The 20,990-nt window shown below is 39.6% G+C and overlaps 1 protein-coding gene across 4 annotated transcripts in view; it reads right to left on the minus strand.

Annotated features, from left to right (window-relative positions):
* nrg2a (neuregulin 2a) overlaps positions 1-20,547 on the minus strand; it is a 50,197-nt gene extending 29,650 nt beyond the window's left edge. For 3 of the 4 annotated variants that reach the window (XM_040150107.1, XM_040150105.1, XM_040150106.1), the window contains exons 1-3: positions 20,251-20,547; positions 8,795-8,960; positions 7,481-7,599 (exon numbers count right to left, since the gene is read on the minus strand). In XM_040150107.1, the coding sequence (XP_040006041.1) occupies positions 7,481-7,599; positions 8,795-8,960; positions 20,251-20,332 (367 nt within the window). In that variant the 5' untranslated portion in view covers positions 20,333-20,547. The remainder of the gene's footprint in view (positions 1-7,480; positions 7,600-8,794; positions 8,961-20,250) is intronic. The other variant, XM_040150108.1, reaches the window with a different exon arrangement.
* Positions 20,548-20,990: the final 443 nt, after the last annotated feature.

A 20,990-nucleotide genomic window follows, 5' to 3' on the forward strand; every position in this document is an offset into this window, starting at 1 on the left:
TTTTTTCCTTTTACAGTCATTTCAAGCCTGTTGCTGGCTCGTGCTACAATTTGCTAGAGTTGAAGTGTCCTATCAAGTTGCATAATATTCACCACAAATGAGTACTTCCTCTTGATTTACTATTCCCTTGGATGATATTCAAAGCAAACTGTTCAAGTGCACCTCAGTCATTTGTAACACGATGGCACATGATGCTGCATGAGAGCATGACGTGTGCTTACGATGCTGTGGGTGTTCATCCACTCGTAACATCAACTCTTTCTATATACTCTGGATCTTCCCACTGTACCGGATGCTGCCCACTAATACAGAAAGGCCCTAACATTAAACAAAAACAAGATGCAGTGTGGGTGAAGTGACGATTTTGTGAGTGCCTCGAGAACTAAACAGTATTGTGGGTGAACTTCAAAACAAAGTTTAAACTCTGACACACTCCAGCTGTCTTGAGGTAAGATCTGCTGTCAGAGAGAATAACAAGTTTTATTCCAGTTGATAAAACTTTAACGTGGACTGTGAAAATAATTATTTGACTGAATTTTAAACTGTTGGGTTTTCGGTGGTCAGTGTTGGGCAGTTGCTCAGATATTGTTTATTTCAAAATTTGAGCTTTACATTGAGCTTATTTTCAACTTCTTCACTCACTTGTTTGCGCTGTGGGAAGCTGGTGTACACACAATTTGAAAAGGCACACATTCAGCAGCATTACAAAATCACAGTTTCCATTCTAAGAACAATTGGTTTCATGCTATTTGTAGATTACAACATCCTATTTGCTCCACAGAGCCTGAACTGGATCCTGATTTTGTGATCAATCCTGCCAACAACTGACAAGACCTGAGTTTCTGGTGCAATCAGGTGATCCCCCTCACAGGAATGTCTGTCCAGAGCCCAGGGCTGATGATAATTTTGAAAAAAAATGGACATTACTAATAGCACAGAGGCCTGATCCACAGAACCTGACAAGCAGTTCTCCAGTGGCCTGTAAATAAACAACGCTTGGCTGATGTGAAGGCCTGTTGCTGCTGCTGCTGCTTACCCACACCCATCAATACAACTGACTGACTTAAAGATGCTCCACATTCAGCTACGGCCACAACTAACATCCTTCAGCGTCATTAGAGATGAGTTTATCTTGTCGCTTGCGTAGTAGGAGTGAGTAAGTTTTGTTTTTCCTATGCAGACTAAAGAGAGACATCGAAGGAGAGAAGGAAGTTGCTGTTTATCTAGTTCAAAGTAGCATTTACTGTAAAGTTTCACTTACGTAGAACAGATATGAAGACTTACTGGAAGAAAACAGAAAAAAGCTGGAAAACATAAAAAAGATTTTTTTTTTTTGTCTGGTGTATGTTTATTTGTGTAAATCATGTTTGCTTTAACAAAATTTAAAAAAAACATGAGTCAAAGTGTATTATAAAATCTTTTTATACTTGTTCACTTGTGTGTGGCAAACCATCTTTAGCAAGTATGAGGAATGAACCCACCTATAGGACATTGAACAGGATTTTACCTGTCTGTAGGCTAAAATGGAAAGTGACCTCTAAAAGCTTAGGTTTTCACTAAAACTTCAAAGCTGTAGTAATTGCAGTAGACACTGACTGGTTTAAATTTTAAAAAAAAAAGAAAAGAATTTTTACTCAAGATTTAGGCCCAGGATGCTTGGAATGTAAGACATCTGCTTTAACAGCTGAACTTAATATGGAATTGTGAAATAGAGGGTTGTAGCTTCTCTGTAGCTGTGTCGACTAAAGGCAAATACAATATAAACTACATCGTTTTATTAAATGTTACGTAATGGCCAATTAATGAATTTACTGCTTACTAAAAGTGCAAAATGTTCTAATTCTTTATCACTTTCAGATGTTTTTCTGTTGTTATTCTGGTTGTCACGCATATTTGAGGTCTCTCAGTAGAGCGATAGTGTAGTGCCACATCACAACCAATCAGAAGCATCTTATTCTTACAAACGTGTACATCAACACATCATTTTTAATTGATCAATGAAAAGATATTCTGTAGATGAATAATGTGTCATGAGTTGTAAACGAGACAATACATTCAGATTCCTGCAGTGGCCTGAAGCCAGGTTCAGCATGTGTTGAGTGTGATGGAACAGACTACTTGAAGCAGACAGCCAACTGTGATATGTGCTGCAGTTAAAAGTGACTAGCATGCCCATGTGACACCCTGTAAAGTCTATATCTCAAACAATTGAGCACACCACGCTGTTGCTTGGATACTAGAACCTTGTTTTCAGTTTTTCGTTACTTAAGCATTAGTTTTGTGATGGGGGGGACAACTGTGTTTGGCTTGAGGATGGGGAGTGAAAACATGTAAAGGTATGTGCACATGTGTGCTTGTGTATTTATTTGTGTGTGTGGGCCGGCGTGCGTGCATGCGCGAAATTGTTGCTGGTGGGCCCCAGCATGACTGCTGAGGTTGGAGCAATCATATGTTCAGCTGTGATTTCCATCAACACATTCCTGGACGCTCACACACTCTCTCAGTGGAGCTGTGCACAGCACCCCCCAAGGATGTGACCTGCAGCCTGCAGACACATGGCTGCCTCACAAGCGCTTATCACAACACAGCAGCCTGTAGGATAATGGGAGGCCTTAATCTGAAGCCACGTGGAGCCAAGCAAACTTTGACTAGTGTTGCTCCTTCGCACTGGCCTTATAGAGAACAGTTGATGATATACTACACCATTCTGCAGAGGGCCAGCAGGTCTTACCATGCCAGACTGATTACAGGGTAGAGGTCAGACCACATGGACAACAAATGGTCCCTGGTTCTCCTACACTGGGGGTTGGGCATAAGGCTGACACCACACCACTCTGGAAAAGGCAGCAATTGCTAAAGAAACTGCTAATAGGACATGATATTCCAGACCACCAGGAGACACATACTCACACACATGCCGTATACTGTTATGCAATGTGTCACAATGCCAAAGTTGGCAGAATACAAACAATAAAACAGGGAGGAAAGTCTTGTGTGTTCAGAAAAGAATGTAAAAATTGCTCCGCTGATTGATCTCATTTTTCAAAACTCCAAAGCAGCTAAAATGCAGCCAAAGAGAAGTAAAGAGTATTAATTGAGTCTTAAGGCTGAAACATTGATAACGAGCAACTTAAACATTCAACTCAGCAGAACATCCAACCATTTGCGCTGAATAATTAAACATTAACTGGCACTTAATCAGCTGACACGGTGTGTTTCTCTTCTGCTGGTCAAACAAAAAGACATGAGTAAAATCCCCACACAGGTCCAATCATTCAATGCTATTGGCAAACTGCATGGCTGGCATGGAGCCACAACGTGCAGCGTGTTTTAGAATGCTCGAGGGGTTCACTTTGAGTTTAGGGTCAGCCCTGATCACACCGGTTATTTTTTCCCGCCAAAGGCAATTTGCGCGCCATGCTCCACATCACGGCTCAGAGTTACAAGGGTATCACATTTGTATTATTTCACATATATTGATAGGGGTTGGCTAAGTTGAGTAATGACCAGCTGTTATATGTGGTATCAATAATAAGGGTTTATATCTTTTTCCTTTTTAGGGCAAGTGGTAGTGATTCTTCCTTTCTACATACACTTTCAAATGACACATTTTGCTCTAAATTGAACTATCACTTTTTATATAAGTAATGTTTAGGCACCTCCTATTTAATCACACCTCAGGGCTATGTACCAGGTTTGTCTGGCACTCCTTGTGTAATTGATGCTATGCGTATCAGCTCAAAATGCCTATGTTTAAACTCGTCGATAAAAGGTTTTGCTATGTTTTTCGTTCAGCTGAAATTACGCAGGGGATCTAAGGTTTGAACAATCCACAACAGTAACGATATGAAGGTGAAGAGAAATTAAGGAAAAATAAAGGAGTATTATTTAAACAAGTATATAAATTAAGAGCTACCCCCACTCTCCACCTCACGCCAGCACAACACTGAGTCAAATCAATGACTGGCAGTGCAGGAGTCTTTGTGAGTTGCTGACCTGGGTTGCGGTGGCCTGTATTCACCATGTGGTGGAGCTGAGTGGTGGTTTCCCAAAGTCTCCCTTCACCAGAATAGACAGCAGGCAGGCACAGCCATGTGCCACACTGTATCTCACTGAGAGGGTTTGAATGATGCTCTTGTGTCAAGCTGCTTTTTGACTTTATTATCTATGATCGTTCGGTTTCACTTTCTGTCTGTGCAAGTCAGGGTGGAAGCCGATATTTCTACCGATTGCATTTTCCTCAGAGACCTCACATTGATAACGCACATTCAAGCTGTGTTAGCATGCTTGCACGCCAGATACTGTCAGTAGGATAAAACACAGATAGAATAAGCCATGTCCTAGCACCTGACTGTGGACATCAGATACAGTAGGAAGGTGCCTCGGATAAAGCTAGCAAGCACTAACTGCATTCTAAAATGGGAGTGAAAGTCTCCTCTGCAACAAAGCGGGCTCTTGTCTTCCTCCTCTTCATACTTTTCTCTCTCTCTTCCTCACAGTCTGTCTCCCTTTCCTCTAGCTGTATATTTCCTTCTTGTTCTCCACCCTAATGTCTCTGTCTGCTTTCTGTCATGAATTCCCTCATTTTGTATTTTTCCCCCCTGTATGCACGCTCTCTTCTTCTTTTGCTCTCTCTGTCCATCTACATCTGCACCCCCTCCCCTCGCTCTCCCTCCCTAGAAGGCACACATACACAGATAATACTGCGGCTACATGCTGCTTCGGCAACATACTGCAGCAGGCAAGCATACTCCACTGCAGCCCTTTAACACAATAACCATTTCTCTTATGACCTTAGGATGAGAATCAGCTTCTGGTGTAGATGAATTACACGTCCTATGCATCAAAATCAAGCAAATAGCACATTCACCTCAAACGCAATGTGTTTTTTTTTCAGCATCTGCCCATTTCAGCCTTAGATCAGTATATGATAATCACAGCAACGTGTACTGTTTGCTGCCATTTCCTTTTAATGACGTATGTAGTTTCAGTGAAGCCCTCCCCCCTGCCTATGGACATACCACCCCTGATTTGCCCTGTCTTGCCTTCTCCCCTGAAGCATGACGGAACAAGGCGTGCTGTTGTAACACAATGGGACTTTTTTATTGAACAGTGAACAAACACATTCGCAAATACACAAACAATAACACACAGAGACAGACATCTAGTGATTGTGGCACGTGATAGGACCTACAATGATGCCGTTGTTTGAATATCCAGGAGGGATTTGAGCAAATGACAGTGCAGCCAAACGAAGAACATATAGAGTTGCATTTACACAGACACATACACAAAAATGTGCAAATGTGTATGAGGTTCAAGACAATGGACACAAATATACACATGTGCTTTAACTAACTAACTTCAGCTTTAACTATTAGCACCCAAAGGTACCCCATATTTTGCACCACATGTAGGGCTATCATACTTCACTTGTCATAAACATTGTCTGGTGTAAGTGATAACACTGTCCCGTGCACTTTATCATTGCTCAGTCAGGTTTTATCCATTGTGGCTACTGTGCGTCTCAGCCCACTCGTTCATTGCTTTGTAATATTAGATTTTCTTTGATATATTGTTGTATTACCAGCACTTTTGCCTGCTAAGATCATCATAGAGATTCATGGGCCACTAGTCACGTGTTCATAAGCCTTCATTAAACACTCATACAAAGAAGTGCTACCACCAGGGATTCCCCTGACCTTTGCAGGGTGTAATGCACGATTTAACCTATTTTATTTAATTGCAATTTAAAATGATTGTTATTCAGTGATTACCATTTATCAAATTAATTTTTCATAAATGTGAGCACAGTATGTCTTGGAACCTTGCATCACTGACCCTTTAAATATTGCATGCTCAATAGTAAAAAGAAATATATCATTGCACTTGAATTAAGCCAGGCGTTGTTACAAGCATACAATATAAGTCACGCGATCTGGCTATAAAACGCCACTGAAGCTTTTTATATGTCAGAAACAAGAGAGGCAATGAGCATCCCCATTTAAATACAAGATTGATAACACCATTCCTGCACTATTGTGTGCTGGAAATTAAACTTTCATGTTGGAACTGCTGAGAATCTCTGTGTTTTCAAACACAATGGGCCCTTTCTTTATCTGAAAAAAGCTGCTACTCTAATAATGCAGCCCAGCTTAGGTCTTTAAACCATAAACAATAGCAATAAAAGGTGGCGTTGACAAATATAAAGGGGGGGGCGGTGATTATCGTGCCTGAATGTGAATACAAGGACACTGAGTGATGGCTAAACTACAGTCCCTCCCTTTTCCTCACCAGCTACACCTCTCATGCCAGTGTGGGATGTCTACAGAAATCATCCTGCTGTCAAGGTCAGCAATAAGAATGAGAGTACTTTATCTCCTCTTTAGTGTGGTATGAGGAACCTTCCTTGGCACCACATTATTTTGAACTCACTAATTCTCCAAAAGCAGTGAAAGTATACTGAGTATATGAATCTAGTCAACTCAGACATGGGTCACCTGCAATAGCATGAATACAAATATGTCATCAGGCATGTTCAGTTCCGTTAAAAAAAAAACAGTCCCTGCGCTGATTCTGTTCAAGATCACAGCCCTTAGTTTGCACAGTATCAAAGTCTTGAGACATTGTGAGGCAGTCATCAGACAGAACAGCCGGGTGACCCCCATGTGCCAGCAGGAAGTTGCAGTTCCTTAAGCACATCAAGCAGCATTTCTGACTCATGTGTGCCAGACAACCTGCCGTACAGTTCTTTGACAGTCCACCAGCAGATAACATCAAGTCCCTTCCTTGAAAAGAGGCAGAAGCAAAGCTAGATGAATTGTATCAGCTGTGTAAGGTCCTTACATTTTTTTTTATACTGGCTCCATCCACTCAGACAACAAGTTACCCACAGAAGCCACACACTCACTGCCTGCTCTGCTTGGAACAAAGGAAAACTCACCACCCCACCAAATGGAAACAGCTGTTATCAAAACTCTTTCATCTGCTACAGTACTTTGCAAAACCCAGCAATGCACCGACACCACTACTGAACGAGTCTGTTAGATTCTATCACACACTCCGAAGATTTAGACGCTTTTACAACTTTCATATTCTGTCGAGCTACGTCTTAGATTTTATACTCTATAGTCTGCTGCTTTTGTTGTGTGCTAGTGACGGGCAAAGTCACAGTGCAGCGTAGTTTTGTGGGATTTCACGCTGCCTGCAGATTGTCGTGAATGAAAAACTGAGCGATCACACCATTCATTGCATTTAAATTCTATCCAACTCTAAGTACAATGTAGACCTACTGTTCCACTGATTAATGGGCCAGAGCCACATGTGTGGACAGTTGTTCTTCATGCATGTTACCATTGTTACACGGCTGTTTGCGATGGCTCCTCTGAATCTCTCAATTGGCAAGAGAACAGTCATAACAGCAACAACAATGCCAGTACATCTGCGGCACTTCACTTTTTGCTTAGGAATCAGTACTCACTGCTTTGGACGTTAACAGTGCCAGTGGAGTTGTCCTTTCCCAGCGGGTTCTCCACCACACATGTGTAATTCCCAGAATCTCCTAGGTTTGCTCTGATGATCTGGACTCTAGAGTTTTTCCTGTGGGAGACAACACTCACACAGCTGAGTCAGGGGAATCAGTAGTGGGAGGAAATAGCATTGACATGCAACAAGTGGAAACACGGGTGACAGAGAGACAGACAACAGGGCAAGCAGCAGCATGGCACCGACTCTCTGCTTTGATAGGGTTACATAATAAATTACTCTGAAGCCAAATTTGATGAGGAAAAACTGCTTACATAAAAAAGCATAGGACCAAGTGTTACAGCCACATAGCATATTAATAAAGAGGTTCCACTGGTCACCACTGTGGTCACGAGGGATCGTTACATGCAGAAGAGCTTTGAAAAGTTTTCTCTCTCTTTTCTTTCTTTTTTTCGCACATTTCTTACCATGGATGTATTACGTGAGCTGGATATGGCAGCTCCACTCAGCCTTGCCTCTAATTTACCTCAGTGGCCAACTGTGGCACTGCAACAAAAAATCCCCTGTAGCCCAAAAAGCATTTTTCCCAATATACCACTATCATAGAAAAGATGTTGGTAAAACTTTGACATCAAACTTTTGATGGTGCCCATTAATTTTCATTCCAATGAATTGGCAATATCTTGGAGTCTTGTATCCAGTTCTGATCGTACATCCATGGAACAGGACCAAAACAGGAAACAACAATTGTGTGAGATGATGTGCATTCCTTTCTGGTTTTATTCCAGTTATTTAATCACTAAAATGTTTAACTGCAACATCTTAAAATGTAATGTAACAGTAGCAAATTGAGAAGAAGTCACCAAAGCCCCCCCTGTCGTGTCAGTTACATACACTGCAAAGACTAAGCTGAAGTTAGCAAACATTAGCCAATGTACTCCATCCAGTGAAACGTGACTAGTGATAACTTGTGAATGTACTGAATTGAGGGTGGAAGTCTATTTTATTGCCTTTAAATGTAACTTTTTATGTGTATGAGAACATTACACAGGCCAAAGAATGGATGATAAACTGACTTGATTTAGAATAAGTCAAGCTTTTGAAATGCCAAAAATTAAATGAATGTTTCTATTAAATCGCTTTATCGATGTTTTTAAATTACTTTCGCATTGCAGTTCTCTCTGAAAAAACTTCTGTTCGCACAGTCTGCTGATAATAACAACCATGCTTTGACTTTGGAGTAGTTTTGTCTTTTTTCATCTTGCGCTGCTTGTGTTAGGTTAATAGGACATGAGTGATCTGTACTCACTGGCTGTTCTTTATTTTAACTTTTTTGTTTTTCTTCAGCTCGTTGCCATCTTTGAACCATCTGTAGGTGGGGAGAGGGTTCCCTGTGGCCTCACACTTAACTGTGAGCTTTTGTCCCTCGTCCACTTTTATTGGATACTTCATCGGTTTTAACTTTGGAGCTGCAGCTAAAAGGAGAGAAAGAGAAAAACTCAGTGTTATTAACCTATAGACACGGACTTGTGTACAGTTTGGTTAGCACAGTTCATGTATAATTGTGTGTTTTCGGAGAAACAGTGAAACAAAGGAAGACAGGGAGAGAGCAATGGAGCCTATCATCATCTCTATGGACTGAGCCAACAACTCTCTCATGTGACCACCAGATGTTGTCACTAGAGACATTATCAACTCTGCCTCAGACAAACAAGCTGATTTTCACTGTGGTTTTGCTGCTATAAAAACACCTGAAGCACTGTTTAGCATCTACCATCTGATGAGGAAAAACCTGCAACCACCAACTCATGCAGTAAACAAGAAAAGCCAATAGCAGTCTGACACCATAATAACCAACTTGTTGTGATGACAGATCAATAAGAAAAAGCTTTGAACATAATTCTTTCCTCAGTACTTTGTAAAACCTGAACATTTCTATTTCAAATTCTGATAATTCACCCACTTTTTTTTACATTTTTCATATCCCTAAGACTATGTTCATGTTATTATATGTCATGTTTGAGAAAAAAAAAATCATAGGGTATATTCTGTATTTTCTTTTTTGCTTAGAAAAAAGAATTGTAATATGAAAAATGATCTTTGTCCAAACACACACATATATGTACATACGACACATACACAAATACTTGCCAGCTGACAGCTGCACACATGTTTAGGAGAAGACTCATCCAGGGCGGAGCAAGAGAGAAGGGGTGAACAAGGGTCAACCAGGGGCTGGCCAAGATGCCCCCCTCTCTCTCTCTCTCTCTCTCTCTCTCTCTTTTACACACAGACACACACAAACTCTCGCTCCATGTGTAACATTTACAATTTCATGCATACGCTGAACTGTGCAGTCCTACAAGTTACAGCTGTTTGTTGTGCATCAGCTCTAAAGGATGACAGCAGAATGAAGACAAACAAAGCATGACAAGCAGAAAGAAGTAGACTGTACATAGGTAATGCTTCAATTAAACACTGACAGAGAGGTGCACCAAAAAATATCCCCCGCTGTCCTCTTTTTTGAGACTGTCCCACTTCACTGACCTGGTAAAAGCGACATGTCTGCCCAGAAAGAAGAACCCTAATGATGCTGCATTTTTCATTCTCTTTGTGAATTTAAGTGGACAGTTATGTTGGATGTACAGTTAGGTTTGCATTAAAAAATAAAAGAAGCATCATCACACTTGAAGTTTGCCAGTGACAATGTAATGTGTACCTAAAATTTGAACGAAATGCCAAAACACGTAGGTTAGCTATTGTGAACTAGTCACTATCTTAACTTTTTGCAGTGATTTGAAGGAATTATCCCATGTCAGTTCTGCAGAGGTCACTGTTGTTTATTAGCGATCCTAAATCAACTCACCATACGTGCCACATACACAATAATCCACATACAAACAACAGCCCTTTCTTATGCTTTTTAAGCCTGGCAGATGAGGACATAAAAGAGCTCCGTCTACAGCAAACAAACACCGTGCGAGTATGTCCTGTGTATGACAGTGTACCTTCTAGTCTACTGTACGTGCTGAAGACACTGAAGCTCTGCTCTGCCACCTCTGGTCAATAGGCACTAACACTCCTGATAGGTGCCCAGAGGTCACAGCTCTCAATTCCAGCAATGGATCACTTTGGTATCTGGCATTGAATGACTTCCCAGTTGATGTGGATGAAAATTACAAATTGTACATAAAGTCTACTATCATCCATTCTTGTATACCCTTTTATTTTGTCTCACTTAAAGGTCTGATGCCCAGAAGATGTTGATGTTATCTAAATTATTTTAGAAATATATGCTACTAATGTAATTACCTTGATTTGTAAAGAAATCTTAGAGGGAGTTTTGATGTTTACTGACATTTTTTGCCCACTTAAGCAATGACAGTGATTGTTTAAATCTATGACTTGAGCAGCATCAATTTGTCTCATTTAAAGGCACCAATGACAAGCTTTGAACTACAAAGGCAATTCACATCACAAGCAGGCATGACTATTCCAGGACACTGACTGACGTACTGTGTGCTGATTTCCAGTGGAATCACAGATAGCAAAATGTTAAATTTAACATAGCTCACAAACAACAAAGATCAATGGAAAACCAAGTATTTTTAGTTCAATTGCAGCTATTTGTTACTAAAATTACTTTGTAGGGGGTAAGACAGTTGACTTTTATCTGTGAAAGGCTTCCTGTTGGAAAATGTGAGTGATGATATTCATGGCATTTGGAAAATAAAGGCAAAGATTCTAACCCGAGGCAGATGTGCCGTTGTACTGCAGTACTTGGTGGCCTTAATGAGCTTATTCTCAAGATGGATCTTTGTGCTGCAATTTTTTGAAAAGTTAGTTCAAAATTTTTCTGTCTCAAAAGGGTTTGGGACAATAAAGGCAATGCAAAAACAAGGCTTTGCTGAAAGTCATAACATTATATAGGCTGAAAATATACTATTGCCATTTAACAGCAACTCTGAAAATGGTATAGGCTTATCAATAGCCTCCAGCAAGAACATATGCCGAACATGAGACCCCTGATGTTCCAGATGTTCTTAATTAAACATTTTTTCTTTTTTAACAAATGTAATGTACTATATGGGACTTGATGTCAAATAAAGACCACACTGTACAACGCCCTATAGTCTACTGATCCCCCCACATTTTCACATTACATTGGTTAATGGAAAATTACCAACACTGTATCAGTTGTACAGGCTCAGAGTGTTGTAACAACATGGAACATTGATGAATACTATAACATTTAAGCAGCTTCATCACACATTTTCATGAACTGCTACATTACAAATGTAATCTGGCAAGGAAACTTTTATTTGAATGTAATTTGAAAAACAGATTTTTTTTTTTACTCCTGTATCTAATGACTTACAAAACTTACAGAACAGAACAGAACAGCCTGCATGAGTCCATGGTCCCAAGTCTGTATGAGTGAACCACTGTACATGATTTCCATACACGCTCGGCTCTGTCAGACTCGGCCCAGCTCACTGCCTGAGGAAAGCCCTGTCAGTCATAGTCAGGGGAACAGCAGGAATGAGGCTGCACCATAAAGAAAAATGTTTAGTACTTCATCTGGACACAGGTCAGTCCTTGCCAAGCAAATTAAACAAGCTTTGTCCCTGCCTGGAAAAGTTACAGCAACAAAGGCCTGGACTTCTCATCAACCCAGTGAGCCAGATGTGTAAGAGGGTCTGTTCCATCTACGGGATACAATCCTAATGAAGACACGGGAGTCCATCAGACACTCTAGCTTTGAGATACAGATGTTTAACATCATACTGTACAGGGGCTATCTTCACATTCATGTTAAATAATGCCTGTAATCTTTCCAGCTTTTTTTATTTTGTTTTAAAATATCTGTAACACAAAATAAATTAACAAAACATATACCTCTAGAATCCACAAACTTGTAGAAATCACAAAAGAATATACTCTGACAGCTTGGGCAGTGATATACAGTAGTTGCTCATGTTTGACAGCATCATAAAGTAAATAATTTGATGGACACAACTTAAGTACAGTAAAATCAAGTTAGCTGTACTTGACATTAGGCATTATTTTACTTATTTGCAATTCATGTTTTCCAACAAGAAAATAAAGAGTCGTTATCATTGGAAATAAAATAATTTCTTAGAGACAAACGGTTATCTCATTTTCCATTACACCAGTGGAAAAAGTGTCAGGCAGCAATGATAAACCCTTGCCTCAACAACAGCCTGATTCTCTCTTTTTGAACTAGAGGGGCAGCTGCAGACATGGACTATAAAAACCAAATTTGAGAATAGAAGCATATCCGGCATGTCAACAGCTCATACCTTGGGTAACAGTTGGAAACCTCAGCCCAGAAAGAGTTTCAAAAACAAAGTAATTTGATGAATTAACAATGCATTGCTGATATTATTGAGTTAACATTTCTGTTTTACTTCCAGGAGCTTATAAAAGGAATCTGAGGCATGCCTTTGTGTTTCCTTTCTAGACAAAGTATCCCTGACTACTCTGGTGTTATGTCACTTCACTGCACGCTGTCAAAAGACAAATTACATGGTGAGACAGCCAGAGAAATGGGTTTTGCATGTGGGAATGATCTTCAGACGCTGCACACTAGTCGCTGTATCACAACATCTGTTCAAAGAGATCATTTCAACAGCCTCCCACCAGAACCAACACACTTTCACCAAATAATTATCGGGTACATTGTTTATATATGACTCAAAATGCTCTACTTCTATCTCACTAAACTCCATAGATATGTTACTAATCTTGATTCTTTTCAAATAAAGAACAACATGATGTTTCATGTTTCTCTGCAACATTAAAATCTATGAAGAAATCCAACAATGCATGTCAAACTTTGATCATTTCTACCACTCTAAATTTTACCCACCACCAAGACAACCAGAGAGTTTTGTTCTGTATGAATGTTCTTCTAAAATGAATATATAATTTTATCACTAATCAATTCTAATAATTTTACCAGCAATCCATCACTGAGAGTTGATGCAAATCTAGTGGGCATGGTTTTTGCAGACATCAAATCTTCATAGCAGGCACAAAAGCAGAGTAAAAATATAATCACAATGCACAGAGTCTGGTTTTCTCTAGATGTGAATGTTAGCTCAGTCTTTTTTTTTTTTTTTAATGTTGTATTGTTGCAGTAGTACAAAGCAGAAAATCACCACAGCACCTTTTGCCACTGTTTCAGCAGTTTACATTGTATAGGCTTGCAAGAAAGATGAACAAAGCTGATATCATTTGCAATAAAAATTGGCAAAAGGCCTTCATAATTGGTACTGCTCTGTGTGACTTAAAAACCAAAAAAGTCCAAATCATTGGTGTTTGCTAAAAGCCTCAATTTACGGTTTGATGCCCTCAACATATTGAGGCCAAAATTTTACCAACTGGCCATGGTTGCTATGTTTCTCTCTGCCATTCCTCTGTGATTGCAAAACTGTGTCTGTGATTGTTTCATTGGTTAAGCAATTTTGCAGCTTTAGCTGCAAAACGTTTTTGTGAGGGTTCTGAAATATTCAAGACATTAAATAGTCAAAATAGTCTGTAGTTTTAGTGCTTTAACACAAACCTTTACAGTTCAATGTCTAGATGTCTGCAGTGCTGTAGAACAGCATACAGTTTACTGCAATAGAACATGGTGCCAATTAATAGAGACTTTATTTTGTGATAATATACCAGTTTTATGTGCCTGGCCATATGCTTTCAGATCAACCAAATTTCAAACTGGATTACTGGCAACGGTTTAAACAAAAGTGTCACTCAGAAGCTTACTATGAATTTGAAATGACTGGATGTTATGGGAACTGGATGAAACAATGGCTTGCAGTGCTAAAACCGCCAACATGGAAAGCCAAAGTCATCTGTTCATAAATTATCGGGTGTTGAACTGTGGTCTGCTTAGGTTCCCTTCACAAAGTCTATTATTTTACAGCAATACTATTTAGTCCCAATCAATAAAATAACATTTCAAAGTTTTCAGTTATAACTGTCATGCTGAAATAAGACTAATAAAAACTATTACTATCTTAATAACCACTGCTATCTTTTGCGCAACCTACATAGTAGAAACTCATCTCTAAGTCTTAGCTACGGGGCGTATCTGTTACATTGCAATAATGGGACTTATTAAGAAGAACAGTGCATTACCGCCGATGACATTTATGTTCAGGAAAGTTTTGTACACTGTTGTTACTGTTGTGTGGAATGTTCCAACTGTGCTACAAAAAGCTGCATGCAAATCTCCTTTCCTTGACATTTGCCTTTCAGTGACAGCCACATGATGGAAAAATGAAAATTATTACATTACACGATTTATTTCAATACAATAATTAGATTAACAACTAAACGTTTGTCAATTAAGCAATATTTTTATATTAACTGTTAGTGAAATGGCTACCTGTAATGTGGTAATTGGTAATACTACTAATTTCCCTTAGAAACTACTTCAGTAGAGAGCTCTACACAGCCTTCAGCTACTTGCACCTCTTCGTTTTGGTTTGCCCTTCATCGTGGTTGGTTCCTTCAGGGTCTCAGCGACTCCCCTATATAACACTGTGAGCAGTCATTCCCGACACTCAAAATCACACACTGGATTTTCATTTCCTGCCAATGCATAAAATGGTGGGAGGACGATATTAAATACAGGCGGGCGCTGAAAGTTAAACACTGAGCAAACAGACAAACATGGATATGTTTCTATATGTTTCTGAGGAGTTGAGAGATAAAATCAGGGCAAACCAGATCAAATTCTGTATTACACTTAAACAGTTGTGGAAAGAGAAGTCACCAATGGGATACCCATGTTATTCTGTTTCTGCTAGATGCGTAATACCCTTTCAGACAGACACAGTAGTTTGGATTATTTTAATTAGGATCTTACCTCCTCCCAACCTGGGTTAGTAACATTGGTCAACACACATTTATATTAGGGACGGGAGATTTGCTCAAAACTGCTGTTATTTATGTACCACCTGATTCATTTATAAAGAAAGGAACAAAAGAGAGAGAGAGGGAGCTACAGATGGAGGGATAGGGAAATCCTGTACAAGTGGGCACACCAAAGACTACAAATGATACATTTTTTTTGCAAAATGTCTCCACTTATTTTCTACTGGTATAGTAAAGTAGCTAATTAGGCAAGAAAGCAGGGCGCTTGTACAGTAATTGCCAAAAATGGTTAACACTGTAACAGCACAGCAAACTTAAGTGAATAACACGGACTCACACAACGCTGCCGCTGTCAGTTAGAAATTACATTAATGTACATCTAATTTGCAACAGCAAATATGTTTTGAAGGACAGGTAATGCAGACCGGATTACATTTCCTATGAACATAGTGAGGCAATGTAATTTTAACGTGTTTGGCAAGTTGCAAAAATGTTGACACTGAACGTTACCAGTAAAATGTTCACAGACAATGTATCTGTTTCCTGCCAAAATATCTTATCTTGCAGTACAATATCCACTTATAGAGACTACAGGATTATTAAACTTTTTATGGGTATGTTCAGGCACTCGCAGCACTTGGCTAAGGAAAAATCATGGTCTGGTTTAATACAGAAAAAGTTCAGTGACTTCGGACACATGTTTATTTAGAGTTAGTCAAACTGATGATCTTTCCCAAACCTTAACCAAAGTGCTTTTGTTGCCTAAACTCAACCACAGAAGGGACTGTGGATGCGAAACCCGGCTATCTGCAGATTTCTCTCAAATTAAAAGTTTATCATAATATGTATCTAAACATTTACTTTGAGAACCACCCTACAAAAGACTTCTGTTTGCTTACCGATTATGTGGTTCCGATTAGCCATGTTTCGAGACTATTGCTGACAATAAACTTACACAAATTTCTGGGTGTTTTATAGGCATTATAATACTGTATGTATATATGTAGGTCAGATGTATTGAGAGTTAAGTTCTGTTAGCTGGGTTTCTGATTAGTTTTCCTGTTTCCATTTGTTGCTAGTGAGAGCACACCAAATAGCAATTTTGTGAGAGCAATTACATGGAGCAAGATCACACCTGAATTGGAAGCTGAGGCTGTCTGAAGCTTCAACACAACCTCCCCTGACTACTGGTCTCTATAAACATTTTGTTGCTGAATAATTTAAGTAGCTCTATTCAATTTCTAAAGGTGCGGTAGATGTTAAGCCATGATAAAAGCATCTGGGATGAGGGAGCCAACTCTTTACTTCCGTAACTAATTACTGCATCCTCACTACGCAGGCAAACCCAGTCATACAGAAAAGAACTTGTGTTTTGTCTTGACATAAAATAAAATGGATGGTAGAAATTTATGAATTATAATGTCACCACAGCAAAAGCATATTTACTTGGTCAGGCAGACAGACTGTATGGTGATTTATAGCTAATACTTGAAAAAAGATATACATATTGCATTGTATTGATGACAGTTTTGATGAAATGCCTCTAGTATTTTGCTCTCCTTGTCTTATTCATATTATTCATAAGAAAGATCACAAAGTTGCACTGCTTTTCCCTACCTCAAGTGTCTTTTATTTCCAATCAGGACCAACATTTTGACCCAGAAGTCCTTTTTAGGGTCTGCAGAAGTTCCCTCTTTCTAACTCTGGGCCTGTTTCATTAGAAAAATCATGCAACATTCTTTAAAGAGTGTCAACTTTCAGCCACAATACACATAGCTTTCAAAAAGAGACGTGAAAGGAAATCCTCATGTAACACTGCAGCAGGACTATACCCTAAATCAACACTTTGAAATACTTTCTGGTCCAAATGCTGAACACGTGATAGCCAGTGAAAGGGCAATTACAGCTGAGAAATACCTGCTGTGAGGTAATCTCCTTAAATAAATGCACACAACTAAGTTCTCAAGTCTTGTTGCTGTTATGTTGGTGATGACTGACAATCTAACTGCCTGAACAGGTCACTCATGGTCAGATTAATTACAATTAAATTTTTAAACACCTCAACCACACAAGCACATGTACACATGCATGCACAGACGGTACATTGTACTAAACATCATCCACAATGCAGCATATTGTCGCATTGATGCAAAAAGTGGAGCCGAAATAACATCTTGAAGAAGTTGAAATAAATTTCAAGTCTAGCATTTAAACAATACATTTCTATGACAGCCATACTCTCATCCACTACTACAACTACAAATGACAATTCCAGCAAGTCCCCCAATCTGAACTTCCCTCCAGGAGCATCTCCCCCTACACCAGCAAGTGCACTGCACCTTCATCAGCAATGGTAAAAAGAAACAACGACTAGTGGTTTCAAGTGGGAATCAAACGGCAGTCTCCTGCGTCAAAGACCTGTATTTTGTTGACCCATCCATCCACCCAAACCTTGTCCTAATGCGGACTTTGTCGCTCTTTAGACTAAATCACCTGACTTCTTCCTTTGCTTCTGTCATAATTACTACGGCCACTAGAGGTCAACTAACGATAAAACGTAACCACGGTTATGGGTTACTATAGGGTTGGTTTTTAGTTGAGGACAATCTTGAAAAATCAGCAAAGAATTAGTTATGTCTATGGAAGCTCTGAGGCCAACCGTGGATCCTGCAAACTGTGAAACACAAATCTAATCTTGAGTTCTTTATAGTGTCCTTTACTTAGACCTTCACATGTCTACATGAAACTGTCAGTTAACATTTTTGTGTGACAAACGGGAAAATTGTCCAAATTAAAACTATGACATATCCATATTTTTGTGGATATATATGGACCTAATACCAAGATAGGCGCTAATCACTAGTTATTCTTTTTGAGCATATTTCACCACATACTGTGCCATTAGCAAGACATCAAAGAGCCTTGCATACTGTTTTGATTCTATTTACATTTCAACACTTTTACTTCATTTTGAATTAGTCATAGATAGCTCTAGATCTGGTTGAACAGACTTGTTTTCACATTTCCCAATGATTACTTCTTTTGAGCATGTTTTATTGATTAACTACATACTCAATAAAGTGATGTTACTTATGGATAATTATAAGCTGGCAACATTTATTTAAGGGCCAGATCAGACTGAAATAGTGCGTATAATATGTTGTTTAATTCCTCTCTTGCCATCTTGGATGACCCATTTTAGAGCTTTAGGCCCACAACACACCTGATGTGGTGCATTTACCAGTAGAACAGACAAAACAAGCATCACCCATGAGCGCGTCTTCATTCTGACCTACTTTGAAAGCTCCATATTACAGTGCGTAAGCTCAAAGTTTCACACAGGTTACCTGTTTATCCAGTTTTGTGATAAAATCAATAACAGATCTCATTTTCACAAGAAAATTGATGATTGAATTCTTGTGCTCTGATACATTTCAAACTGACATGACAGATGTCAACTATGCATCAATGAACAACAGCAACAAAGACACTTACAGTTACAACTTTAAATGCATATTGATAAAACTGAAGACATAAACCTGCACAGTTTATTTACGCTTGTGTCATTTTGTGAAAAGTAGAGAAAATAAACCAGACTACTTTCATCACATGCAGCTCTTTTCTATGTGTACAGCAGCTGTGCTTGTTGATTAACAAAGATGCCAAAAAACATTCCGCACGCACTCTTTGTCCAGTGTAGTTTGGGGAGCTGCTTATATTACATGTTTATAGATCACAATCAATCTTGGACTGAGGACCAGTAATTATTTATGAATTCAACTTTCCATGGGTAATAAAACTGGAAAAATTAACCACAATGCCAAAAAAAACAACAGTAGCACATGTAAACTGAAAAGGGTGCAATTTATATATCTTCGAGGTCTACAAAGCATCCTCTACCAAAACAATCTTGGCTAAACCCGATCTTTTGGGTTATCTGTTGGAAGCTGACCAGAATGACATCAGCAGGTACAAAATGGCTACCAACAAGATACTGTATCTAATCAAACCAAGAATGAAACATAGTAGCTACAGCCATAATCGTGGTATTGTCCACAAAGTGTCACTGAAACGGGGGTTGGGCTCCCCCATGACCTGAGGTCAAACTACAGTGACATGCTGATGCTTGTAGGATCCACCACTGTGCAAGCACATTGCTACGTAAGTGACTGAAAGACAAGTAGCTCCCATGCTATTCCCATGTCAAAGTTGCTTGCAGTAAAAATACAAATAGACTTCGATGTTGGATTACTCAACACAGACTCAGAATTAAGAGAAGCATAGTAGCCACAGCTGAATTATTAACCCTGTCAAAAAGTATGTAATGAAATATTGTATTCTGCTATACAAAAAAATCACTTTCACTATTAAACTTTTAAAAAGCGGCTCTATTTTCAAACCTGTGATATGCGGCAGAGCATTTGTGAACATGCGATTATGCGACAAAGTAACGTAAACCTTTGAAGCACAGTTATAACCATTCATTAGTGTTCAGATAGCTCATAATACAACTGTACTTTTGCTCTGTGAGGTGTTTGCTTTAAAAGCTTTAGTCGGTTTTGTACACAAGTCATATCGTTTGACTTCTCTACAATTCCAAATAGCTGCCAAAACCAGATGTGCCTCTACACGCTGTCCACGTTAGGAGACCGATCCATGTGACAACCTGGCGGCAAGCTTTGACAAGCCAAGGGGATACTTGGTCCCACATTTCCGTAAAACAGTAACACAAACTTAATCTCTCTTTTTTTTCTCTCCAAGTCTCTCTCTCTGTCTCACATACGCACACACACAAACACAAATGTATATGTATGCACATAAAATGTTACACAGAAACCACCTTTAATTTACTTTTACCTTTAGTGGGATCCGCCTCTTTCTCCTTTTGTCCTTTCTTACCTCCCTTCTTTCTCCCTCTCTTATCCCTCCTCTCCGTCATGCTGTCAGAACAAAGTAAATCCTCTCAGGAAAACAGAGAAAAAAAAAAACAGGTAGTCCTATTGGGAACGTGTGGCAAGCGGGCACCACCAGACTCTGAGCCTGTAAGAACGTCTGTCCTCCTATATAGACTCACACCAATCAAGTACAACAAGGAACCACCTACTCACAGCAGGGCAGAGGGGGAGAGAGAGGGAGAGGAAGGGAGGGAGAGGGAGAGAGAGGGAGGGAAGGAACAGGGAGAAAAATAGGGAGAGAAAGGTAGAGAGGCACTGCTTAAGAAACTAAGAGGGGAAAAGTGAGAGAATACAGAGGGAGGGAGGGAAGAAGGAGGGAGGGAGCGAGCAAGGCATTTCCCATTGCTTTAAGGCAATCAACTGTTCCCTTACTGGATCTATCAGATAAGCAGTGGCTCTTCCAGGCCCTGCAGCCACAACTGAGGACAGAGGGAAAGATCCCAAGGAGTCCACACAAAAATCTGACATTGGCCCATTCATGCTCCGTGGCCCTGCTTGTAGCCAACTCTGTTTCCTCTACCCCGAGAGCATCTTCTCCTTCGTAATGACCAATGCAAAAGTGGAGTGAGACCAGTTAAGTTGTCCCCTCTGCATTGCTGACCCCACCCAGATAATTCAGGCAGGGACCTGCCCTTGCCAGGT

Source organism: Xiphias gladius, chromosome 17 (genome assembly GCF_016859285.1).
Source record: "Xiphias gladius isolate SHS-SW01 ecotype Sanya breed wild chromosome 17, ASM1685928v1, whole genome shotgun sequence".
Taxonomy (NCBI): Eukaryota; Metazoa; Chordata; class Actinopteri; order Istiophoriformes; family Xiphiidae; genus Xiphias; species Xiphias gladius.